Below are 26,785 nucleotides of genomic sequence, written 5' to 3' on the forward strand. Positions count from 1 at the left end.
TTTTTTGTTGTTTTTTCTGCCAGACATGGATGAGTGCTCTCTGTCTCCAAAGCCCTGTAACTTCCTGTGTAAAAACACAGAAGGCAGCTACCTTTGCTCCTGCCCTAGAGGATACACTCTGCAGCCAGATGGGAAGACATGCAAAGGTAAAGGCTTTTCATCTGCATGATAGGATTTTCTGCTCTTCTAAAATCCATCCAACATCCAATTTAGGAGAATCTGTTTACGTGTGCTTTTATGCTTTCTTCTTTTCCCTTTAAGATCTGGATGAGTGCTCGACAAAGCAACACAACTGCCAGTTCCTGTGTGTGAACACCATCGGAGGCTTCACTTGCAAGTGTCCTCCAGGCTTTAGTCAGCACCAGACTGCCTGCATCGGTGAGAACAGAAGCTTTAACTTTGCTGCTACAAAAAGGAAATGTTTAGAGACTTCCTAAAAAGATAAAGTTGAGTTTATATTTTAGGTTGTGGGTTTTTGTGCTCTTTGCAGACAACAATGAGTGCTCAGCTCCCAACAGTGTGTGTGGATCCCGGGCTTCTTGTGTCAACACTCCTGGGAGTTTTAACTGTGAATGCTCTAAAGGCTTCTCATTGGACAACACAGGAATGGAGTGCGAAGGTAAACAAATTAAAGACTAGATTAGATGTGCTTAGTTTACTTTGGGAAAAAACTAGGTCATACTACAGAGTAGATTTAGGCAAATTATTTTTGTTCTATCTTCTAAAAGGCTTCCAAAAATATAACAAATGTTTGATAAAAGCCTTGATTTTTGTTTTCCTTAGATGTGGATGAGTGCAGCAGTAACCATCGGTGCCAGCACGGCTGTCAAAACATGATGGGAGGTTACCGCTGTGGCTGTCCTCAGGGTTATGTCCAGCACTACCAGTGGAACCAGTGTGTGGGTGGGTTACCAATCCTAACCAACCCTAGAAGCTCAAAATCTAAATCTTTTTGCCACTTTTTTTTTAATCCTAAAGCACATACAAATTCCAGTAGAGAGAATAAAAGCAAACATGATTAAATCATCAGTTATTAGCTTAAATACAATGGTTAAAAACAAAAAATGTAAGGTTTTTCACAATTTTGTTTAGAAAAGTGCAGTTGAAAGTGCAGTTATTTTTACAATTTTAGACAGCTATAGAGAAAATTAACTTTACATCAGGACCTGATAACATTTTCTTAAAGTGTTTTTCATTTTTTAATTAAATAAATATTTTTCTTCATAAGTTACTGTTTTGAACATTTCAGTGGACACCTGACATTGTTCATATAAAGACAGAATCTTAATGTGTTTGTGTTCTCATTTCTGAATTCATTGTGTGCTTATGTAATATCACGACCCCCTTACGTCTGAACTCTCCGCCCCTCCTTGCAGATGAAAATGAGTGTCAGTCCGGGACGATTTGTGGCTCCGCCTCCTGCTATAACACTCTGGGCAGCTTCAAATGCACGTGTCCTTCCGGCTTTGAGTTTGAGCAGAACGCCGGCGGCTGCCAAGATGTGAATGAATGCTCAATGGGCGCAAACCCCTGCATCTACGGTTGCTCTAACACAGATGGAGGCTACCAGTGCGGCTGTCCTGGAGGTTTCTATAGAGCGGGACAAGGGTAGGAACAAACGCAGTGGAGGTGGCATCAAACGGCTTGGAACTGTCTGACCGCATTTCTCTGAGTGTTGACCTTCTCTGCTTTTATGTCCACAGCCACTGTATAACCGGCTCGGGTTTCCCTGGCCAGCTCCTGGATGATGAGGAGGACGGTCTGTCTCCTGAGGCCTGCTACGAGTGTAAAATCAACGGAGGCGGAAAGAATGGAAAACACAAGCGTAGTACAGATGAAAATGATCTCAATAAGGTAACTGTGATGTCTAAGGCTATGCTAATCTTCAAGATTAGCTGCCGCCGCCCAATTTTTAAAAAAATCCCTGGCGTGATCACAAAAGTAGACGGTGGCCGCCAGGCGGCAGCCAGTCAGGCGGGAATGATGTCAATACGAATTTGAGTGACCAGAGGGCGGCGTTAACCGGATCGCGGGCTGGTAGTAAGCCTGATTGGACAATGTGTAAATGTCTCCGGACGGCACATGTGCATATTAAATGTCACCGGCTGCCAGCTACACGGTAGCAGGGGGGTAATTAAACTGTCCTGTCCAAGCAACACTGCACTAAAACCACGGTCTAACCCAACAACTTCTTCTTTGCCCTTCTTATGTGCGGAGCTCTTCTTCTGTGAGTAGTGGCCGCGCTGCTACCGTACGATTTCTAACAATCAGACGGTGGCAGTGGAACGGCAGCATAGGGGCAGGGGGGTGGCAGTCTGAAATCAGCCATCATTAGACGATTTTGGAGACTTTGGAGACCCTCCTCTCACTCAATTCTTGCACTGCTGCCGTCCTGCCACCCACCTGCCACCGCACGACCTCAAAATGTGCCCGGGCAGCCACTGAACGATGTAAAAGATTTTAAAAAATCATCCAGTAGCCATAAAATCTTTTTTTTTTTTTTTTTTTAAACTTGTCCTGTCCAACAGCTAGGCAGACAGATGAGAGCTGAGGGCCTCTTGGGTTGGACATATTTTACTTTAACAAGAGGGGTTATTAATCTTCAGACAAACCAAAGGTATGTCTGAATAAACCCCTTTTGTAATTGAGGCCAAACTTTATTAATTTCAAACATGTCTGAAAATCTTTGGTGTTGGACCGGACGGAAAAGGAAAGAGGGGAAGAAGAGAGAGGGACGTTAGAGAGAGGGGGGGTAGGGGGTGATAATAGGAGGGGAAGGGGGATAAGACCATGAAGCAGCATAAAGCAGCAAGTTTACTGGTTGTTAATCATTATGGTAAGGTTCAAATGTAAAAAAAAAAAAAAAAAAGGGCGGAGCCTGTCCACACACACACTCAAATGTTATAAACACACCTGTTAGTTGCAAAAATGTCCACCTGTCGACATGTACACAAAACAGATAGTGTTCACACGCATACTTATGCCTTAAAACCAACTAGTGTGAAATATTTCAGTCATTCAGTCTGTTGCAGTAGCCATAAAATCTAAAGTTTTTCTTCAAACCTTTGTAGCCGCCACGTGTCGTGTAAAAATGTGCCTCCTGATTACAAATACTGCTACACAGCCACCTGCCAAATTTTCTGAAAAACTTGCAGCGTTTGGGGATATGTGACCGTTGTGATGTCTACTGTCAGTGTCAAAGTTCACTGATCACCTTTTCTGTTCTGGTTGCAGGAGCCGTCAGTCAGCATGGCAAGTGTGGACACGCTTGCTTTCCTACCGATGAACCTTTCTCTGGCCTCCCTACTCAACAAAGAGCCTCTTCTAGAGCTCCTGCCTGCCCTTCAGCCCCTGGAGCACCACGTCCGGTACGTCATCACCCACGGCAACGCCAACGAACACTTCCGCCTGCTGGAACGCAGAGACGGGAAGAGTTTGCTCAGGCTTGGCAAGAGGCCGCCCCCTCCAGGATCTTACCGGCTAGAGATTACCAGCATGCCAGTGTTTGGGCCACGCAAACTACATCAGCTGGAGGATCAGCACGACAGTGACTATCTACAAGGGGAGATAGGAGATACTCTGCGGATCAAGCTCCACGTCCACCTGCACTGAGCTCAGAGTCCAGCTCCGGACTGAGATTTAACCGTTTTAACCGCTGATCAAGTAGTTCCTCCGCCCACAAGACCATCAGACCCATGGGGGGGGGGATATCAAGGGCTATGAAAGACTGAGTCAATCAGCCCAACTCTGCCACCACTTTTGTTACTGTTCACATTATATTTGTTCGTATTTTGTTTTGATTTAATCCCAGCTTCAGTCATTCTCCACGAGAGCCAGAGATAACAGAGAGGTTCTTTTGTGCTCGGACCTCCTCATACAGGAGGCGACCTGCTAGTGCCTGTAGCCCTTTAGTGGGTGGAATCACTTCAATCGGGGCTGTTTCAATCAAATCTAACATGTGGCAATGTTTTAACTCAGTGTTGTCACAAAGAAGATAACTGACAGCAGAAAAGAAAAGGTCCAAGGACTTTTTATCCTCTCTGGGATCTTGTGAAACACACTGGGGGGGAAAAGGTTTGCTACATTTGCCCCTCTCTCCATTGAAGAGCGTCATTTTAATGTATTTGTACTGTTTAAAGATGCTAACACGAAGGACTGCAACGTTTTCCGCTCATCAGGTTCATAACATCCAGTTCTTCACAGCTGGATGCCAACAAAACCTCAGATGAGAAGACAGCTGAGAAGCTGTGTTCTGCTCTGATGTGCTGCTGCCGATGCGCAGAGTAAAGCAGGGATTCACATGTTTGTGTGTTGTGTCACGTTTGGTTACCTCAGTACCTCTCACCAACTATGTGCACCATGCTGTGATGCTAACTTTAAGACAAAAGAGGGTGCTAGTGTCCCTTGGCATCCATCATGTGCAGGGAATAGACCAGTTTGAAGCGAGTAGACTTTAAAGAAGGTAGATCAGGTCGTGTTTGTAATCCTCCCAGGGGTCATGTGTGCTCATTTTTCACTAAGTGGAAAGTGTTTTATTCCATGTCAGCTGTCAGAGGCTTTTTACTTCTCCTGGTTTTACTTCAAACTTTTAAAAATACTTCAGGAGCACAGACTTGCAGGTGAGATAAAGTTGACTTTTTCTGACTTCTTTAACTTTACTGTAGCTTAACATCTGAGGGCTTCTGCCATAGAGCAGTGGTCTGCAAGGTACATGACATGTTAACTAAAAGTGGTGCTTTACAGAGACTAAGGGCATGAACAGGTAAACACAGGAACAAACAAGTCATACTTCATTCCTCTTGAACATTCTCTCAATGAGATAAAAAAAAGGTGCTACAAAGAAAACATCTGCTAAACTGCACAAAGAAAGTGCAGTCTTGAATCTGGAGTTACTTTACTGTTGGATGTTTGCTTTTGTCGTCTTAAAAACAATATTATGCTTCTTGAGAATGAATTTGTATATTTTTAAATGACATGTAGATTTCCCTTTCTCTGGTTTCCATTTTCGTTAACAATCACCATAGGAAGAAGATGAGTAAGTTTAAAGGTTTCTGGCACTTTTGTTTTGGAAGGAAACCCTCTTCAGAAAGCGAAAGCTGCTTCATATTTGTCGATCACTGACTCTTCACCATTGAAACCAGCAGAAATAAATATTTTGTTGTATTTCAACCCCACAACAGGGAGCTTAAAACCCCCTGGAGGATTAGATCAAACTTACAAATCATCTAGGGATGGGCAACTCCAGGCCTCGAGGGTCGGTGTCTGCACGATTTTCAGATATCCAAGCCCTACTCATGACTGATTAACTGGTTCAGGTATGTCCAGCCATTTGGAGCATGCCAAAGCAGGGTATTTTGGAAAACATGTAGCAATACGGCCTTCGAGGCCTAGAGTTGGCCAACCCTGATCTATGGCATCTATGGTGCTGCAGGGGACATCCAAAGGTTCTGCACTGTTCCCCAGCTTACAGTGTTCATAACAAATAACATTTCTAGACAGAGAAACTTCATATGCATTGTATCTTTCTTGTTTATTTGTTATTTTTCTTCTTTTTGCTGCTTTTTTTAAGGGACGTGAGCTCACTGTATCCTCGCTTCAGTGTCAAACTTGAATATTGTCACTATCATCCGTCTGTGGCAATGTGTTGTGTCCTAAGAAAACGAGGGGCAGGTTATTTTTTTATTTTTTTTTTATTTTTAGAAGATTTAGATCTGGTGATGCCAGAGTTTAGGTGAAGCTGATGACAATCATCCAGTCACACCCACCAGCGAAGGATTGATCGGGAAAAATCGACTGATGGAAACCAAAGAGTCCAGACACCAAATGTTTGTGTAAGATCAGGGCGACACATTTGGTTTTGTAAACTTCTGCCACTGACATTTGTAGCAATAAATTTTTGTGGGTTAAATTTGTAAATGCTTTGTGAATTTTTTTTTTTTGGTTGTAAATTAATGCAAAAAAAAAAAAAGAAAGCAGGACAAAAGAGACAATAGGTAGCAGTCCTTTCCACTTCCAGCATTGGCAGTGTGGACTCCTGACAGAGTCCTGCGTCCAGTGAAGGAGAAAAATCTTGTTTACAGTCTAACAATTGGTACAGTAGAAGGAAGAGACAAAAAGGGTCTGAACTTTTACTCGGGAAATAGAAAAATAAAACTTTCTACCTGTAGTAAGTTGCCATTTGCTTCACCAACATGTGTGGCTTACAGCAAAAAGTACAACCACTTCATGTGAAGTCTATTTGTAATGATGAAGGATTAGATGCGGCATATATGGCTTTATTTTCAGACACATTTACACACACAAAACACACCAAACTTTATAAAAACTACCTCCATGAGATATTGAAAGCATTTGAATCTGCAATGTTCAAGGATCAAAATCAAAAGTCAGAAGGAATGAAGTGAAAGTCAGAGCTGCTTCATCGGGTCTCCAACCCCATTGATTCCAATTGATGCAAATATGCATCAAACCACTTCTGTTCCAAAATTACCTCAATTGAGCATCTACTTGAAAACAAAAACACAAGTTACTTTTTTTCTTTCAGAACAGGAAATAAATTCAGGGGGTTACATGTAGATATGTCATTCTTTACCTTGTTTCTTTAAAGGGGCGTCTGCATAAATGTAAACACCATCTGAGTTCTGCCTGTTGTGAAGTGTTCCTCACAACAATAAATCTCGAAAGCTTCAGGGCCTTGAGAAGATGCTGTAAAAAAAGTCACTGGATCATCAACAATAATGTGAAATATCTGGGGGAAAAAATACTTTCATAACCGTTTCTTCTTGAAAAATATCAAATATGGAAGTTTTTGGTGATCATTCCATTTCATTCTTGATCATTTAGAAATAGTGATGCTGAGATGTTGGAGCACTTTAACACCAAGTCAGGTTAAGGCAGCTTGAAGTTCTGTTGTTTATGGTTCATCCACTGAGCTGGAGAGAGCAAGTTGAGCTTCTTGTTGTCCCGGACTCCATGCCCAGAGGGCTGGCATCCTTCTGGTTTTTAAAGAATCCTGCCTCATCTAGTACTGAAAACCTGGATCAGGTGTGTTTAGCCAATAAGTAGCGTCAATGGTAGTTTGGTTGAAAAACGTGTGGGACACCGACCCTAGAAACCTGGAGTCTGGAACATCCAATTTACACCAGAACACCAAAACTAAACCAAACTAAAGGTAACTTTTCTGGTGGACTCACCAGCTCAAAGGTTGTTGAAATTGTCTATAAAAACCAAACAAAAGAGGAGGATGTTGTGTGCAAGCAAGCACTCTCCTATTTTAAATGTATACTTTACACAAGTCCATAATCAAACTGACCCCTCTCCACCCCGTCCTTGTGGTCAGTCCAGGATGATGCAGGCATGCGGCTGTAGGGGTCAAGCAGGATCCTGAAGCACCTAACCAGCAGGAAGACCAAGAAGAGCAACAGAAGGCCGACGAAGGCCAAGGCAGTTCGCTGCTCAGTGTCTACCACCACCAAGTTCAGGGGGGGACTGCTGATGCCACTGCCAGGGCCACCAGGCAGGGAGGAGCTGGATGGGTACTGCAGCAACTCATAATCAAGTGTGGGTACATCGTTCATCCTCCACGGGGCCCGAAGACAGGGTTTACACACTGACTGAAAGGTTGGTGTGTTGGCTGGAGGAGTGGAGAAAGCAGGAAAGGCGTTCATGAGGTGGGGTGATCTTGTAAAGAAGTTTATGAGAACTGTAATCTAAGTGTGCACATGCACTTCTCAGCACTGCAGTCAACTTTGCTGCTCTACACGCTTGAAGTAGTGACTAAAATGGGTAACGGCGCTCATTTGTTTTGGGTTTGGTGTTCCCTCAGGCAGCTATTTTCCTTATTTATCAGAGTCTGTCCCATCAGCTCTCATTTTCACTCCTAATCAGAGAAGACAAGCTGTGACACTTTCTCATGCTGAGCCAAACAAACAAACTGGTCACTGGCAAGGTCAGCAGCGTGGTCTAATAGTGAAGACCACAGAGGAAGAACCAACCCTCAGCAGAGTCCTGCTGTGTGAGTGTTGGAGAACTGGAGGTAGTAGACATGTGGAACAGCCACAACACTATTTCAAGGATCTGCTGAGGCCAGCAGTTTGGTTAGAGTGGCTGTGTGGGTGTTTGTCTGCAGTTAATTAGATGTGGAGGTCAGACCATCATTGGGCAGAAATATAAAACATATGCTTTGTGCGTGGCGCCTTCTAAAATGAAAACTTCAACCACGGGTCAAAACTGTTGAATGTCCAAATCGCTTTCTTCCATTGTTGTGTTTTCCAGGGGATGAGCCTCTTGAGGAGCAGAACATTAAGGAGGTAGAATTTGTTCTGTTGTCAGGAGCTGAAATCAGAAATGGAAATGGTTTTTGCTGAGTAAAATCTGTTCCGGCAGTCCTCAGCCGACGGGACAGAAGGACATTACGGGACGTATCGTCATTCAGATGCTCCTGGTATGTCTGATCCAGCAACCATAACCTGAAATAAATAAATAAAACCAGGATTAGAAGATTGTACTTTATATTATTGACACATGAACATGAACAAACTGACGGGACTCTGTCAAATTAGCTTAGCTCTACATTAATGTTGTTTCCACTGAGGGCAATAACAGGAAAATAATGCACTGCCCTCTTATTATCATCTTACAATGTAATTATTATGACCCTCTGCTCACTAAGCAACACAGACATTAGCAACTGCGTAATTAGGAGGCCTATTATGGTGTCATTTTGGCCACATTAGCGGTAATGACTGCATGATTTTCTACACTGAAACCCTTTTACCATGCCCCTGTTTGACAGTGTGCTGTTACCGGGACGGGGGCATGCGATCTCCCGTTGAGCCCCTTCAGACGTTTGTCTTTGTCTGCATCATGCCAGCAAAGTGTTGTGGAACTTCATTAATAATCTAAAATCGCATCTCCTGCAGCAGACTGGGTTTCAAGTTATGGAGGCAACGTGAGACGAAAACCGTCTCCACCTGCTCGGCCGTTTGAATAGAGCGGTAATTTGGCCATTTGTTTGGACAAATATGATGCCGATGGATGTGTAGATATCACACGCAAACACACTGTGTATGTGTTTTTGTCAAAAGATACTTCAGAGAAATTATCATGCAAAAGGAAAATTCTAAAAGACCCACTCTGATAAAAAAAAAACGTGTTTTTAACATGCTCTTGTAGCATTTTTCTGATGGATGACATGTATCATGTATAAAGAAAATTAAAATTAAAATTACATTTCTAATTAATTCTTAATTTAAATTGTTGTGAATCAGGGGCAGACAAAAAGTTTTTATTTGTTACTTAGAAAACACGTTGGGCGGGCCACAAGCTCCCTGCTCTGCTCCATTCTGATCACTTTTAGATGACTAGATCCATGTTTTCCTCGTTTGAGCTGGCCTCTGGCTAAAACTGTACGGCTGGATTGCTCCGAAATTGGTCGCCATTTTTGTTGCACCGACAGTGTTTGGTTGGGGCTGTAAGCTAGAAGAAGCTAGAAAACGACAAGTGGTTTTTATGTGGGATAAAAACTGCGTAATTATAATCAAAAGACCACTGGGAATGCTTTGAAAATAGATCAAAAGATGATCGGGGTGGATCTTTAAGAATGAGTAAGACACTGCTGTCTGAGGGATGAGTTCAAGTAACCCTAACTTTATTTTATATTTATAAATCTGGCGCTCCATTAGCTAATATCTGTTGAGTGTTTCTTGGAACAGGTGGATGGACAGCAGGATGCTCCACATGCAGGGAGAGGCTCACGCAGAGTCTTTCATGATCTAGATGGTTGCCCTAACTGCCGTCTGGTCCGTGAGCAGGGCTTCCTAATCAGTTCCTGCAGGTGTTTTCATCACACCAACTGTCACAAAAACACGGACTCCGTGAATAAATGCCTTCTTTACAATGAAAATTGTTTAGCGTTTTTGCATGGACTTTTCCACTTTTTATAAGTAGCACAAATCCTTTTTCTACCCTGTCTTTTATGTAAAAACTGATTTCACAAAAACTGAAGCCTGCATGTTTAGACTATTATAAAAACCTGAATGTGCAGCAGACATTAATCACAATTTGATTGCAAAGATTTGGCATCAGAGTACAGACAGAAATACCTTAAAAAACAAGCACCGTGTGTTTTATCTGTTAGAGAGGAGGGGATAACAGGACTGAACCAACAGACCAGTGGTGGGCTTTAAAAGATGTGTGGCGTCTGTGTTGCAGTGTGAATAAATAATTGGGAAGTGGAGGGGGGTGAGACAGATTGCTCAGCTCATTTTCCTCCTGGTTAGACCTCACTACCACCATCAGCCTTGCACACATGCACAGGAGCACACACACACACACACATGCTCCATCAGCCTTGCTGTGCATCGGTTCGCAGCACCAATGAGACCTCTGAGATGATGGAAAGTAGAGCAAACAACCATCAGTCTTTATTGTAAAGGCCTGAATGTGACATCTCTGTCACACTCAAGCACATAATGAAACAGTACGTTGGAGCTCCATGACTGATATTTACAAAACTACACAACTAAAGAGGCAGGGAGACTTAAAACATACTTGCAGACACATAAAATTTACAGCTGAATCTTAAAAGTGTTTCAGAAGTCAACCGCTGTCCTCAAATTTGTTTGCATTGACAGAAATCGTCAAAACAGATGACCGAATGGGCAAGAATTCTGTCTCCTGTCAGGTGCCTTCATTCTTCACACTCAAATGTATTACAATCAAGGTGATTCACTATCACCAACGTATTCAAAGAACCTCCTCCTTACAGAACATGAAGAAAAACTTCACAAGTGGTTTACAGCATGACTGTCTTTTTAGTTTATCATTTTTTACTTCATACATTTCAACCCTTGTGCTATCCTAGGCACTTTAAAATTTGGGAGTTGGGTCATCTAGACCCACTAGACAGTGCACTGAACCTTTTTTCTTCAATGATTTATGATATTCACTGGTGTCCATGGATTACATGAAATCTTTCCACCTTTATCCACCTTCGTCATGGTAGGGAGAACACGTCAATGTAGGGTGGGGTCATAGGATAGCACAAGGGTTAAGTCAACTTTGTCATTGATTTACCCTGAAAATGCAGGAATAATACTTTGATTGTTCTGCAGACAGCAATCTGTAGCTGATGCCTCATTTTAAAGTGTATTTGGTTCATTGAACCCCACAACAAAACTCAAAAACCCTTGCTGCAATCAGACTTAGAGGACTCATATTATACTACACTATTCTGCTTAACTGCACAATCCTGTTTCCTATTGCACACAATGCACATCAGACACTTCAAAACTGCTATATCATAGTTTGGTTATTTTATTTCTGTTTTTAGTCTAGTTTGCATTTTACCTTATTGCTCCCTGTTTTTTGAACAATATATTGTTTTTACTTTGTTGATTTTTAATCAGCACAGGGTAGAGGACAAAGAATTTCATTGAACTGAAAACTTCACTTCCCTGTTGTATATGACAATAACAGATTGTAGAGAGCTTCATAAACCTGTTTCCCGAAGATAGGTGAGGTAAATGCTCACAGAGCACCAGAGTACAAGAGGCCACCTTAATGCCAGAAACATGTTAAATATATTCCCTTGTAAAATAAAAAAGAAACTCTAATGTGCTCCAAAAAAAAAAAAACTCAGACACTTAGAGAGATAAAGAGAGAGAGCTTACTTCTGGGTAGAAGAATAAACTGTGAACATAACTAATATTTAATTTAAAAATCATTCTTTAGTATGCCATGGTAATGTATGATCATATATATGGATACAGTTTACTCTGAAAGGCTGAAGAAAAACATGATATAGGCCCTTTAACCCTTTTACACCTCAGCTTTGGCTCCAGTGTTTACATTCTTTTGACTATCGTAACTCTACAAATGTAATTCCAGCAGATTCTGAAGCATAGCAAAGCAGCTTTGCGACATTATGCAACACTTTACGTGACAAATGTTTGCATATCCGTGCCACACCGAAATAAAAAGTCGTTTTTTTCCTCGTCCGAAATGGCGAGAAGTTAGAGTTTGTCAAAGAGGGTGTGTTATTTACGGTAGGTATCGCTGGCGATTTTTCCAGTGTTAAGGTGGAAATAGGTAGGTCGTGCTCAATGACAATTTGCTCCGCCCACCTCAACTATAATTGAAAAACGGCAAATGGGTTGAGCTGTCATGGATAGGAAATAATGAAACATTCAAATAAAAGATCATTGAAACCAGATATTTTTTTAATGTCAAATTTGTTTTTGTTTTTACAAGGTGTCAACAGGAAACTGCACTCCTCATGAAGTCCTAGTGGTCTTTTGAAGAACTACAGCATTTGATCCTTTGGTTTTCGTTGAATTTGTGAGCTGTGGCATCACGGAGAGCAGATGGTAAATGTTTGATTCCAGGGCAGGACCACAATAGAAACAGTGAAGAAATGCAAAGAAGCAATTTCAAAATAAATAAAAAAAAAATAAAAAATTAAAAGACAGAAATAGTGTTACTATCACTGCGTGAAGAAAACTCATAACTGCTACCAGTTCATAATTTAAAATCAAATAGTTGCCCTCACAGACAGTAGAGATGCACACAATTTTTGAGGAATTTCCAACTGTCAGAGTTGTCTCCTGCAGAGTGCATGTGGCTTACGAGAGCAGAGACCGGGTCACCTTGAGCTGCTTGTAAATGCAAATGTTCTCTTCATTTCAACCTTATCTAACTCCTACATGTTTAGCTATGACTACAGCTCACAAAGCTGTGTTCACTAGTAATATATTTTCATGCATGTGCTGGTGGACAGAATTGCATGTTTGCACTGGTGCAGTCATGCCCACTGAGACGTCAGAACCAAAGATATCTGTCTGACAGGTATTTTTAGGCGCCTGTCCAAACAGCCATCTTTAGGCTCTGCAAACACACGTATGTGCATTTGAGAAAGCTCCTGAATAAAGAGCCTGTTATTTTCTGTGAACGTTCATGCAAATGAAAAGCGGTTCTGTAATAGGGAGGCACTCAGGACTGCTGACCTTTTAAAACAAAAAGGTTTAGCCACATGGCAGACAAGCAGTACATTTAACGTACTGCCACACTGAACAAAGAAAGAAAAGCTCATCCTGCTCTGTCCTGACCATCAGAAGCTAAGATCTTGAAAAGGTGCAAGGATATAAAACTTTTGTGTGTTTTTAGTGACAGAAGTTTGTATCATCTTCCTGATTGTTTTCTACCTTTACCTGTCAAACCTTTTGTTACCTGCCTGTATTCGGTTCTTTCTTGACAAATCCTTGTATATCGTTTTTGTTGCCACCTCTTCTTGGTTCAGTCAACACATCTGTTAAAATTGAATATCTCTTGCTAATTTACTGTTTCATTTTCTTATTATTTAAATTATTTTCTCAAATCAGACAACCTCTTGAATAAGAGGCAAACTGTCTTCAACTGGAAAAAGTCCAGATAACTTTAAAATGTTTTCTGCTATGAAGCCATCCTGGATGAATACAAATCTTCACATATATGTTTTATTTTTTACTGAAGTTTTATCATAATTTTTTTTTACATATATAGGCTACTGTTATACAGAGATTAAATCAGAATGTGTGAATATTTAAAATTGTACGGTAAAAATCCTTCAATAAAAATGTACTTCTTCACTTTTTTTTTATTTTTTTTTTATTTTTTTTCAAATATAGAAAATAAAACATCCAGTCTTCTGGGTTAAAGGCTAAACTAAGTCCAGACGAACTTTAATAACATTTTCTCCTATGGAATCATGTTGGATGAATGCGAGTTCTCACAAAAATTTAAACATGTGCTTTCTTAATCTGTTTTGAGGATTTCAATAAGTTTTAACTGCTTTTACCACTTTTAGTTTTTTTGGGCATTGGTGTATTGGTTTATTTCATGCAAAAAAAACAAAGGAGAAAGACAATATATTATATATATATATATATATATATATATATATATATATATATATATATATATATATATATATATATATATATATATCAAACCTATTTAACATATTATTTCACAAATTAATTGGAAGATACAGAAAAATAAAGAAAATGATGCCATTATTTTGACATTATAATTATAATAAAAACCTGCCCCTCTCATCCTCCGCGGGTGGTTTTTTGACCTTGGGGTTTCCAGCACATATTCTGCACACATCTTCCTATATACTATACCAGCCACTTGATTGTGGCGCTCCATGTATGCTTTACCTGCCAGCATCTTACATCCTGCAGTTATGTGCTGGATTGTTTCAGGTGCCTCTTTGCACAGCCTACACCTTGGGTCTTGTCTGGTGTGGTAGATCTGAGCATCTATGGCTCTGGTGCTCAGGGCTTGTTCCTGAGCTGCCATGATGAGCGCTTCAGTGCTGTCCTGTAGGCCAGCTCTTTCTAGCCATTGGTAGGACTTCTTGATATCAGCCACTTCAGTTATGGTCCGGTGGTACATCCCATGCAGGGGTTTGTCCTTCCATGAGGATCTGTCCTCTGTCCGATCCTGTGCTCTCCATTGCCTGACACATCCACTGAACACACTGTCAGTTGGGGCCTTGGCTTGATGTATTCATGTATCTTGGATGTTTCATCCTGGATAGTGGCTTCCCCCCTTACTAGTCCTCGGCCTCCTTCCTTGCGGCCAGCATACAGTCTCTGGATGTTGGATTTGCATTGTCAGGAGCTTTCATGTCTTTACATCCACGTTCTGCATATCTTCCTTTGGCCATCTTTTTATTCCTGCAGGGTATCTGATAACTGGCAGTGAGTAACTGTTTATTGCCTGGGTCTTGTTCTTGCCATGAGCTGGCCTCTCAGGACTTGCCTTTCTCATACATATATGTATATTATTTATCAAGTGATAATGGTATTAAAGTATGACTTCATTCATCATGCAACATTTTAAAAGTATTACTTTTTTATTGTCTTTCATTTTAATTTGACTTGTTTGAGTTTTAAACTTTATTTAAATAATCTAGTTTTACCATTAGGTTGGGTGGCTGCTCTTTTCCCCGTGTCACATCACACCTGGTTTCAATCTGTCATCATCACAGCTGCATCTTGTTTCTAATTACACCCTCACTATTTTCAAGTGAGGTTTCAGTTACGCTTAATAACTAAACAAGATAAGCTGAGAAGAGTGTCCACTTTCAGATGAGCTATTTAAAGGACTAAGTAGGAAAAAGTAAAGTGCTTTGTTCACCCAGGCGTGCCCCAAAGAGCCTAATCAAGTGAGCGACCAGTTCAAAATAAGTTGTCTTTCTTAAAGCCCAACCATTTTCCAACCATTAGTATGTTCCATGGACCACAACCTGCTTGTGCAATATTTGTTTTAACGTTTTTGCTGAATTCTGTTTTAATAAAACAATTGCAAATTACAGGAAAAAACATATATTGTAACAAAAAACAACATAAAAACTGATCTAGCTTGTTTAGAGGTTCTATGTGTGGGCCCTCTCCAAGGACCCCCGGCTTCCTCCCATCATTCAGAAACATTCTTCATAGGTTATGGGTGTGTGATTTGTGGCCCTGTGACGGACTGGCAATCTGTCCAGAACAGGGGTCGGGAACCTTTTTGGCCGAGAGAGCCATAAACGCCACATATTTTTAAATGTCATTTCGAAAGAGCCATGCAATATTGTAGAGTCCCTTTCCCACACTGAGGCACGGAGACTTAACCTCTTTTAAGGTTCTTTATTCTGGTTACTGCAGACCGTAACCAACGCCGTACTACTAATTCAGCAACTCCTCAATCTCTTCCATCGAGAGCGCTTCTCCCAACTTTTTATTCCCTCGCTGCCGCAACAGCCCTCCTATTTCCCTTATTCGGCCCATAGCTGAACCCCATTGGTCCAAACTCCCCAACGACAGACTGAGTGACAGAACTGAGGACCAATCAGCATCTCTGCTTGATGCGTTCAATGAACTCCGGAACTTGGAACGCGACCCAACAGCCACCCAATCCAACTCAGTCCATTACAGAATGTTTAGAAGGAAAAATACAAGTGAATGTGTGCATTTGATGTGATTTGATGTAATTTAAACAATTTCAACAATAAATCTGTGGATTCTTTTAAATAACATTGTTATGCTGTTGCTTATAAATGATGAGTATTTCTTAGCATGAATGTGACTTCTGGTGCTGCATGGTTTTGCTGATGGTCTAGTCTGGTTGATACGTGGTGAGTTTTAGCTTCATGCGGGCGTTGAGACTTCCATCGGTCAAACGTGATCGTAGGTTGGTCTGAATGTTCTTTAGATGTGAGAAAGACTGCTCACATGGACACGTGGAGCCAAACACACACTCACACGCTGCAGTGTGTGGTATGTAATGGGCAGCGTGTTTTAAGTTTTGACAATCAGTGCGTCGTCTCACTTCGTTCCCTGATCCCACTACCCCTCCCCTTTTCCTTCTCAAACATTTGGGGCTCCTTCTCAGAGGCGGGAGTGTCTAGCTGCAGAGACGGCAATTCGCAGGTTTCAGGCTGATACAAACTCTGTGTTATAACAGATAATGATAAACTGAAAACTGATGGCGCAGATTTTTTTTCTCTCCAAGCACCGCTACTACTGCGCTCCCGTCTGGCATTGCATCGCGCCCGAGAAGGACTGGTCTAATGAAAAAAAGATATATAATTAAAGATTTGTCTGCGAGCCAGATGTGGCCATCAAAAGAGCCAGATATGGTTCCCGAGCCATAGGTTCCCGACCCCTGGTCCGGATGTCCCCTGCCTTTGCCCACAAGTGGCCAGGATAGGCTCCTGCAGCCCCGTGACCCCGAAAGGGACAAAACGGGTTTAGAAGATGAATTTAATCTTGTTTTATGGTTAATAAATGTTTTTTCTTGTGACAAAGTATTATCTTAATTGATTTTCAACCAGATAATAAAGCTTTCTTTCATTTGGCTGCATTCTGCTCGTAAATCCTGGATAATGGCTTTAGCTGGATCCTTCAAGTGCTCAGGGCCATTTTTAGGACCTTTTAATTATCAAATTACAGCATCGTTTTCAAAGAGCAACAGTTGACATTAGAAGATGTATATTGTGGCAAGGCCAAATTGATGGAAAGGACACAAACAATAAAATGCCCAATGTAATTACATAGATGCCTAAACTTTGTGCATCAATTTATCCACGATATGAAAAAGATTGTGTTTTTTTTAATCTATACTGTGTTTTAAAATCCAAGATTTTTCGTTTTGGATTTGAGAACATCAGAAATGTTGTCACAGGTGCTCAAACCTTTGCACGTTTCTGCTCAGATAAAGACAGATGGAGCTGAGCACAGACAAAGGAGCAGAGGGGAAACAACAAGCCCTTTGTGGTTTTTAGCAGCAGCAATGCAGCAGAGCAACTCCGTGTTCAAAGCAGCCTCCAATCTATCATTTTAGCACTGCTCAAGTGAATCCATTTTTCTTTATCAGCATATTTCAGCTGCACATGATTGCTTAAGCCAGTTTTTACATTCAATGTTATAGATTTATTAAAAATTGTAAGATTAGAAACATATTTGTTTGCTAAATTTTTCCCTAAAATAAAGAAATTTGATATATGATATAAATATAAAAAATTTGATATATTTGATATATGTGACATCAAATTTTTGTGAAAAATACCAGAGGCAGCGCTGAAGGTTCTGCTGCTGATCAAAAAGTACTAGCAGAGCATTATTCATCATTCATTATCATCAGAAACTCCTCTTCTCTAAATTAAAAAAATATGAACAGGATAAAAGAAAGGCCTACAGACACTAAAATCTCTAAGATGAGAAAAAACATGAAACACTAACAGAACAGAAAAAATGCTGGATTTAGCCTAAGAAACGGGAATATACTTTTGGTCCATTTTTGTACCAATAAATGTATTGTAGCGACCTGGGGGTTAGCCCCGCCTTCAGCCCCTTAGAGTCATGGGAAGTGGGGAGTCTTGGTGTGAAAACCTTGAGTGAGAGGGCTGGAAGCAGAAGTGACCTCCATGCTGTTTGGGCTGTTTGTGTGTGCTTGAATAAATAGGTTTGATGCTGAAAAGGAAACCTTGCTTCTCTGTCTGCTTCTTCATCTCTAAGACTGTCCGGTGTTGTGCAGTATGTCCGGCATGGACAGCTCTCCAATGAAACCACTTCATTAGCAGTTTGGCGTTTACGTCCCCGCTAAAGTGATGTGCCGGCTGAGTTGTTACAGTATATTGTTACTAATATAAGCATAAACAAGTATACATTCCTACAATTATTCTCAATTTTAGGTAACAAAACCTTAATATCTTTCTCCACTGCCTATAGTAAATTTAAAAAAAAGTCAGAAACTGATTTTGAGCTTCGACATGCAAACTGAGGCCTGTTGAGTCTGAGGCCGCATTTACACTGCATGGTTCAAGTGACCCAATTCTGATTTTTTTTCCTCTCATGTGACACAGATCGGATATGACCGGTGAACGTGTAAGCAGGAAAAAAGCGCATGGATTCCAATTTTCTCAGATCGGATTCAGGCCTCATTCATATGTGGAAATAAATCGGATACGAGCCCTCCTTTTTCCTCTCCCGCGCATCCCCTCTCGTGCGCCTGCCTCATCCTGGAGCGCCCAAGGCAACGCCTCCTTCCGTCACTGCGTTGCCTCCATGACAACCGCAGATAACAAAAGAAACACAACAAAAAAAGGGGGGGGGGGGCTTTGCTTGTTTCTTTTTCGCCAATGCTAAACCTTTGAGGGTTGGACCAACACGCATCTTCAAAATGTCCTTTTATTACTGTTATAATTATTATTAAGGGCCTGCTCGCTCATAATTGTCTTTTCATGCTTTACTTCTTTACTATTTCTTTACTTCATTAAACTTATGGAATGAATGTTCTGTTGTCTTCCTGACTCTTTTCACGTCTTTACTCTCACTGTCCACGTGAGATTATGGGTTTTCACCACCTAAGTGCAAATATACGCTGTATATATACAAAATATAAACTTGTAGGTTATGTGCATATGGTGATTCGGAAAAAATGCATATGGCAGATGGAAAGATAAATAAACAATTATGAGAATAAAAGCCATTTTGATCATCGGCAGGTAAAAGAAAGATACGTTTAAAAAAAAATCTGTTTAAACTTGATGTCGTTGTCATTGTTTTTGCACTTGTTTTATGCAAACTTAAATTATTTATTGTTTTTTTTAAGTGTTGTACTGTGTCATTCAGTGCCAGAAAGGCGCCTTAAAATAAAATCTACATTTATTATAATCAAAGTTTATTTAAAAAAAACATTCCATCTGCTTCCCCAAATACTCCTGTCGTGCTTTAGTACAAGTGATCAACCCCAACCCTGTTCTTTCGGAGAGCTGAGCCACTTCTCTCCACATCTGGTCCAGATCTTATGAAACTCTGCCAGGAGAATTAGTCAGAGTTTGGTTCCATTCACTTTTACACAAATCAAAACCAGGGAATATCATTGAAATATCATTAACCCTTGTGCTATCCTAGGCACTTTAACATTGGGAGTGGGGTCATCTAGACCCACTAGACAGTGCTCTGAACCTTTTTTCTTCAATGATTTGTGATCTTCACTGGTGTCCATGGATTACATGAAATCTTTCCACCTTTATCCACCTTTGTCATGGTAGGGAGAACACGTCAATGTAAGGGTGGGGTCATCTAAGATAGCACAAGGGTTAAAGTTATACATTGGTGGTACATGTGTGAAAAGTCCGTTAGACATACCTGGAACGGTCAGGGAAAGTCACAAATTTGCATATGCATCTTCCAAAAATAACACACAATTACGTAAAATTTACATAATTGCTACATGAAATATGCGTAAACTGCGTAATTCTCAGCCAGCCAAAAATTTTGACCAGCTCAAAATCGAATTCACGTAAAGACCCATCGGCCTCGAGGGACATCTGCACACATAGACGAATGACAAAATGTAAGAAAACCTTTTGTGTATATAAGATAAGATAAGATAAGATAAGATATTCCTTTATTCGTCCCACGATGGGGAAATTTCCTTTTTGCGGCAGCAGTACAGGGCAGAGAGAGAGCAATATATAAAAGAAACAAACTATGGAGTCAATATACTCACATATATACACAATATACACATACATTTCCAAAAAAAAATTGCACAGGATGACCATATATCGGTTATTGCACAGGATAAAAGAAATATGACAGAGCCGATGATTTTGGTTAGCGTGGTTCACTGGGAGCAGTTAAGGTTGTACAGTCTAACGGCAGCAGGTAGAAACGACCTGCGGTGTCGCTCCTTCAGACACTCAGTCTGACGCTGAAGGAGCTGCACAGTGAGGACACAGACTCATGCATGGGGTGGGCGTCGTTCTCCATCATGGATGATAGCTTAGCTACCATCCTCCTCTCTCCCACCTCCTGCATTGAGTCCAAAGGCAGCCCCAGAACGGAGCTGGCCTTCTTCACAAGCTTCTCCAGCCGCTTCCTTTCTGCAGCCGAGATGCTGCTACACCAGCAGACCAATCCATAAAAGATGGCTGATGCCACTACAGAGTCATAAAAAGTCTTTAGGAGTGATCCCTGCACTCCAAAAGACCTCAGTCTCCTCAGCAGATAAAGTCTGCTCTGTCCTTTTTTGTACAGTATAATATAGTATAATATGTATAATATCATGCATATATCACCAAAGACCAAAATTTCATACATAAAAAATGCTCAAAATGTACAAAATGGCAGTATGACACGGCCTTTAAATTCTGTTTCAAAATGACAATTATTTTTTTTTTAAAATTATTAAAGAGTCCATAGATGACATACTTTAACTTTTTTTTCTGACCTAATATTCACAAAGACCAGCTTTACTCAAAAGTTTCCCACCAGGGTTGGAATAAAGCATAAAGTAAGGTTTCAAATTCGTTGTATAAAAAAACTAAAAATAGCAGAAAATAGTCAGTTTGTTACAATTTATAACAACACAGAGTCCATAAAGCTCTTCTATCTAAGTGTGTCGTCATCTGTTGGAGACTCTGGGTTTAAGTGGAGCCATAATTTCACTGATTTAAGAGACTTTTATGTGAAACCATAGAATACTACTGACTGCCTTTTGCTTCCTCATCTTTTAAAGGCATGAGTGGGGAAATAAATGTCACAAGAAATTGGAAAAACACTTAACCTGCACATTCATGGAGGAGTTTTCATATCACCAAGTTGTGACTCACCAGGTAATATGCGTATTTTTTTCCTTCTTTGAGACCCTCTCGAGGGTTTGACTCACAGGCTCGATTTTGTCGCCTCCAGCCTCAGACCGACGATTTCCCCACCCCCTTCTTTCCTGTTAACCACATTAATCTGCACAAGAACTCCTTAGCCCCACCAGTCTATTCTGATAAATGTCAGTCCAGTCAAATTCATCAAATATTAAATTCAAAAATCACAAACATGAAATATTAACATGGGCCTAAAAGGCGGACTGAGAGGAGGCGGGTTCAAAAGTGTCAACAGGTCGAGAGAGAGGTGCTGAAAACATCCGAGAAAACGTGAAAAAGAAGAAAGAAGAGGTATGAAACAGCAGCTGACACAGTCCATCAAATCACAGCAAAAGTCCTCTGTCGCTGTCAACAATCACAGCGCCTAACAGCTCCAACAGAAGCAGCAGGAAAGAGCTGGTGACAGCTGGTCAGATGAATGATGAGGGAGGAGAAGACCAGGACAGGTACAGGCATAATTTAAGGGAAAATACAGCTGGAGAAAGGACAGGAGCAGAGAGGAAAGGTGGCGCGCAGAATGCTAAATTCCCATGATTCATGTCTGCGTTGAAGCAGAGCAGAGTTCTGCAGCTACCAAGGGAGCTCGGGGGGTCAGGTGGCATCAATCAGATGCCTTGTGAGGATAAAAGGGAAGGGAGAAATAATCAGAGGGCCAAGAAGTGGGTAAAAAAAAAAAAAAACTTGGGATGTGATTTGGGAAAGATGAGAGCAGGAGGCATGAGTGCATATGCAACAGCCAATATGAAGATGTCAGCACTCCTAAAGTCAGAAGACAGCACTTTCTTTCCATCAGGCAGACATTCTGTCAAGCCCACTGGGACAGAACGGAGTCTGTGCGAGCCTGCCAACTGGCCCACAATGAAACCCAGATATATATTACATGCCCCGCCCACGCAACACTTGCTCAAAGGCGAGGTGGAAGAAGGCTGCGAGTCAGCACTTAAAAAGTCAAGAACTTTCCCGTAGAATAGGAAAGGAGCTGAAACGTCAGAGAAACGCCGAAACCAGGATGCAAAACAATGCAACTCAGTCAGCAAGGCAGGAGCAGCACGCCCTTTAAAAAACACACAGTACCACCCCGCTCGCCATTGTTTTCCTCTAAATAATGGAGCCAACACAGTTCTGAAAATCACACCTCACGGAAGTAAAGGTAAAGCACCCATTTCATTCCACATCCTATACCAGAATGAGGTGTGTTTGCCCCCCTCCCATGCTTAATTAATGTGTGCTAATCCGTCCCAACCTTCAGCCCCATCAGCACTTTTCCCCCGTTAGTAACCTGGGCTCAGCTCCTTCCCTTTTCACGAAATTTTAAACAAGTTAAGAGACTTGACTTGGGTGATCGAGGGGCTGCTGTGGCTGTTTTTGGAGTTAAACGACACGCAGATAACAAATACTGACAACTGGTTAATGTCTGATGAGTGTGTCATCAGATTAAACATAAATGGCTAAAAAACATTTATGAAGAAGTGAATTTGTTCTCCTGGAGGTTCTGCAACGTGTACAGCTGTTGTATTTCCACATGTGACACTGCACAGTCAATCTGCAGCGAGCTCAATGTAACGCTGCCATCATTTTAGGGTCGGCATGCCGAGGAAACCTCCAATGATTGCTCAGAAAACAGCCCTTTCTGATCCCAGCAACGATTCAATCACGGCTGTCAGAGTGATGCGGCACTTCACCTGCTTTTAAGCTGAACAATGAAAAACATTAGACAGTAAATGATATCACATATCCCCGCTAAGAGCAGGTTGGCAGTGATGAGATGGCAGCAACGAGGACAGCCTGATTTTTTAATGCACTTCCTGTAGGTGTGCAAAGAAGGCAGGTGAGTATAACCTCACCTGGGTTTTCCCTTCCGCCTCCACTTCTTCTCCCATTACAAGTAATTACGTGATGATTTCTGTCACCATCCTGCCAAACCTATGGAGTCAGTTTAAAAATAAAGCTTCACAAGCAGGAGTGGCCTTTGGAGAGCACTCTTCCTGCTCTGTTTTGTCATTTAAAACAAAGTAATATAGATCCGCTATGAAATCTAATTTCCTTTGCTCGTGTTTCCATCTCTGCACTGAATTTTTATTAAATCTGGCGTTATTTACAAGCAGACAAACCAGCATGTGTGTCTTTCACAGCAGAATAAGATTGTGTCGTGCACCTCGGAGGGAGAATCCCAACAACCTTTTATTACTGAGGAAAATCCAGATCTACACCTCATTTCCAAACTAATGTCATGTACTGCACAGTGAATTATTATTATTTATTAAAGTAGCTGAGAAGCTCCTGGCAGAGATTTCTGTAAATTTGGGGTTGACTAATGTCCACACTGGCACCACTGGGACTATAATCCAATCACAGTACAAGGAGCTGATGAGACAAAGTGGGACTGATGAGCTACACATGGTCTGTGTAAAAGGGAAATTTAAAATACACTACACGTCGTGTGTTGGTGTGTGGTGGTCATAATGAAAACACTAAATATTCTTTAGCATTAGATTTTATGAAAATTCCCCAAAGATTTTTGCTCATTGTTAAAAAATACATGTATATGTTCACGGTGTTTTCTTTTTTTCTACTTCAAACCACACAAAGTCAACCTGTTTTTAAACAACAAATGACTGAACTAACATGATTCTACCCTTTAAAGTGCAAAATCATTAGTCAAATGTGATGCTGAATTTTCAAAAACAACTGTAAAGTGAACAAAAAGATCATTTTTGACTTTCTTTTTCCCGTTTTTATTTTTATTTTTTCCCTTCAATGATCTACTTCCATTTACGCAGCAGCGAAACATGCTGTTCTTTGAAAGAACTACAGACGCTTCAAAGGGACAAAAGCGTTCGAAAGGTGAGAACATCCTCCTGAAAAGTTTGACACGGATCAGATGATCAGCAGATAAATCTAAACACCATCTGTTCTTCTTTCATCTACATGAACACAAGCGCAGGCGCACCAACCTGATCCGGGCTTCCCGCGTGCGTATCCGGCAGCCTCAAAGTTTGGGATGCGCTCCTGTCTGCTCTCATCCTCCTTCGCAGCTGCGCGCCTCTCAGCTCCGAGGCTCGGATGGAAGGAGGCGGTGGATGCTCTTGCCCCCCCCCCTCCTCCTCCTTGCGGAACGCACAGCCAATCAGAAAGGCTCAGCTGGCGCAATTAATTAGCGCATCCACCGACACAGCCGCTCTGGTGAACAAACTTGAATGTAAACAAAATAATGTGTTTTATTGTACATGTCATCACTTTAATCCGTGTTTCCTAACTGATGATCTTCATTTGGCGGCCTTCACTGTTCTCATGTCCAATAACCTGAAGCTCCACCAACGTCTTTGTTGATGCTTTCAAGTCATTTGCAGCACAGAATCCTCCTTTTCTTATTTTTTTCAAGGAAGAAAGACGACAAACTTTCTGTCCTTCAATCGACTTTAGTCATTTAAGAAACCAGGTTGAGGCAAGAAACCTGCTGCTGCTTTGACCCAATCGAGTCCAGGAAGCACAAATTGCTTTACCTGTCCTGACAAACTGAATAAGTTTATCCTGTCTAGGTTAGCAGGGTTGATTGAGGCAGAGCCTTCACACAAAAACATTTCACCTCTCAATATTTTGCTTCAACTTTGACTCAAACTGGCATTTATCCGTCCTGCAATCTTCCCAACACCAACTTAACTCAAATGCTTTAAAACTTTTTATAAAAAGGTTAGTGAGAGCACACAGTGCCCTCCTCTCACCTTTGTTTTTGATCGGTTTAATCTTATTTAGAATTCACCTTTCATGGAGTTTTTCAAAAAACACTAGACTTGCATAACTTGTCCAGACTCTTCCTGTTTTTTTAATCCTGTTATTCTTTTGCATCTTCAGACATTTTTGTTTTATAAAATAACTTCAACCTCACATCTTTAAAGTCTCACTCTGATCATCATTTGATCTATTTTTTAAAGCATTCCGAGTGGTCTTTTAATTATGATGATGCCGTTTTTAGCCACAATAAAAATATTGTTGTTTGCTGGGACATAGTTTATCCAGAGCGTCAGGAGTTCATTAGAAATTTACCTCTGAGTTGGGAGTGGGACTGTTGGCGACTCCGCCCCTCTTCCCATTGCTGAGAGCTTGGAGCATGGAGCTTGTGACCCACCCAGCACATTTTCTACATCATAAAGAAACTCGTTTTCAAACTTTTCCTTTGTCTGCTCCATTCACAACAATTTGAATAAATACCCAGAAATGCCATTTTAAGCTCAATTTTCCTAATATATGTCCTTTATTATCAAAAAAATTACACAAGAACATGTTAAAAACCCAATTTTCATTGGAGTTCAGTGTGACTGCCACCTGCTGCCATGTCTTCAGCCCTTCTGCCAGGTATCCTGCTCATCTTCCGTCCAGTGTGTCAGGAGTAAAAGGGTGAGGAAAAACATTTTTCTTTTTCCCAGAAATTTCTCCCAAATAGTAATTACGCGATTGGCTCTGATTTTTTAAAAATCTTTCTATGTGGGTGTATTTTTTTTGCCAAAACAGTGCTTTTTTAATCTTTGGAACAGATTTTCCCTTAAGTGCAAACTCCCTAAACTAAACAAATGAAGAAAAATCAATGCACTGCTGCAGCAGCATCATTCTAAAATACTATCACTGAAAAAAAGCTTTTTCGTTAGAAAAGCATGCAGGTAAAATTACATCTCTGTCCTCTATCATTTTAGCCACTGCCAAAAAGTCTCTGGAAGGACGTGTTGGTGAACAATGTCAGCAATTCCCTGCTGATTCCACCTCTGATGGTGAGAATGTGTGGGCTGACACAGAGGAACATTTAAGTCTTTCACAACCCAGACGGGTTTTCATTTATTACCACTATGCAACTCTTAATTGACGTAATCTTCTCTTGGAACAAAATGGCAACTTTCCTGGGGCAGCAAACACTCCAGCTTTAGAAAAAGTGCATCTGTGCGCCTCTTCATCCCTCGTGGAGTGGAGGTGTAGGTGTTAGCGAGTGCTTTTCTGAGGTGCCATTTTCCCAGGTGTGTTTGTTCAAATGTGCCAGAGTGGATCTGTGTGAGTGGGAGGTTTTAAATGAAGCCAGAGAGCCCATTTCTGACACTTTGATGACACGCTGACAACAGTCTACCCTCATATTAAACCCACAGAGGCCTATGTAAACACCAGCATGTAAGCTGACCTTTTTTTTTGTACTTCTTGAAAGTGATGGTGCTTCCGTGTAAGTGGGTGGAGAAGGTGGCTATGACCAATCAATAAAGCTGATAATTAGATCTGAGGGGCATCGTTATGGTGGCCCCTCGGGGGAGCAGCGCCTCTTCTTCCGTAAAGAGCATCGCCGCCTTCCCTCCTCTGAGCCAGCACGCACCTCATTAACCTTTGGAGCTAACACAACTCCGAGCAGACAACGCTTATTTTTCTTCAACGTGTCCTGCTGTTCGGAGAGGCTGTTCCAAAAGATTTCATCTGTTTGACTCTGTTTGCATTCTGCTTTTGTTCAACACCATTTCCGTTTCAGTGTAAATTCAACTCTATTTTCAAAATCCACTTGCTGTTTAAAATCACAACAATCAAGAGTTTGAAATCAGATCTTTTGCATCATTTGCT

The 26,785-nt window shown here is 41.2% G+C and overlaps 2 protein-coding genes across 2 annotated transcripts in view; one reads left to right on the forward strand and one right to left on the reverse strand.

Annotated features, from left to right (window-relative positions):
* The window catches only part of LOC101168694 (fibrillin-2), a 73,728-nt gene extending 67,816 nt beyond the window's left edge, over positions 1-5,912 (forward strand). The window contains exons 59-65 of the mRNA XM_004067848.4: positions 24-146; positions 262-378; positions 491-619; positions 784-903; positions 1,377-1,608; positions 1,704-1,854; positions 3,235-5,912. Of these exons, the coding sequence (XP_004067896.1) occupies positions 24-146; positions 262-378; positions 491-619; positions 784-903; positions 1,377-1,608; positions 1,704-1,854; positions 3,235-3,612 (1,250 nt within the window). The 3' untranslated portion in view covers positions 3,613-5,912. The remainder of the gene's footprint in view (positions 1-23; positions 147-261; positions 379-490; positions 620-783; positions 904-1,376; positions 1,609-1,703; positions 1,855-3,234) is intronic.
* On the reverse strand, positions 5,516-25,004 carry LOC105353898 (cortexin-1-like). Its single transcript, XM_011473856.3, has 2 exons — positions 24,154-25,004; positions 5,516-8,468 (listed from the first exon to the last, which is right to left on the reverse strand). Exon 2 carries the CDS (start codon positions 7,665-7,667, stop codon positions 7,287-7,289), a length of 381 nt encoding a protein of 126 aa, XP_011472158.1. The 5' UTR covers positions 7,668-8,468; positions 24,154-25,004; the 3' UTR covers positions 5,516-7,286.
* Between the last annotated feature and the right edge of the window lie 1,781 nt (positions 25,005-26,785).

The sequence above is a fragment of the Oryzias latipes genome, chromosome 4, assembly GCF_002234675.1.
Source record: "Oryzias latipes chromosome 4, ASM223467v1".
NCBI classification, from domain to species: domain Eukaryota; kingdom Metazoa; phylum Chordata; class Actinopteri; order Beloniformes; family Adrianichthyidae; genus Oryzias; species Oryzias latipes.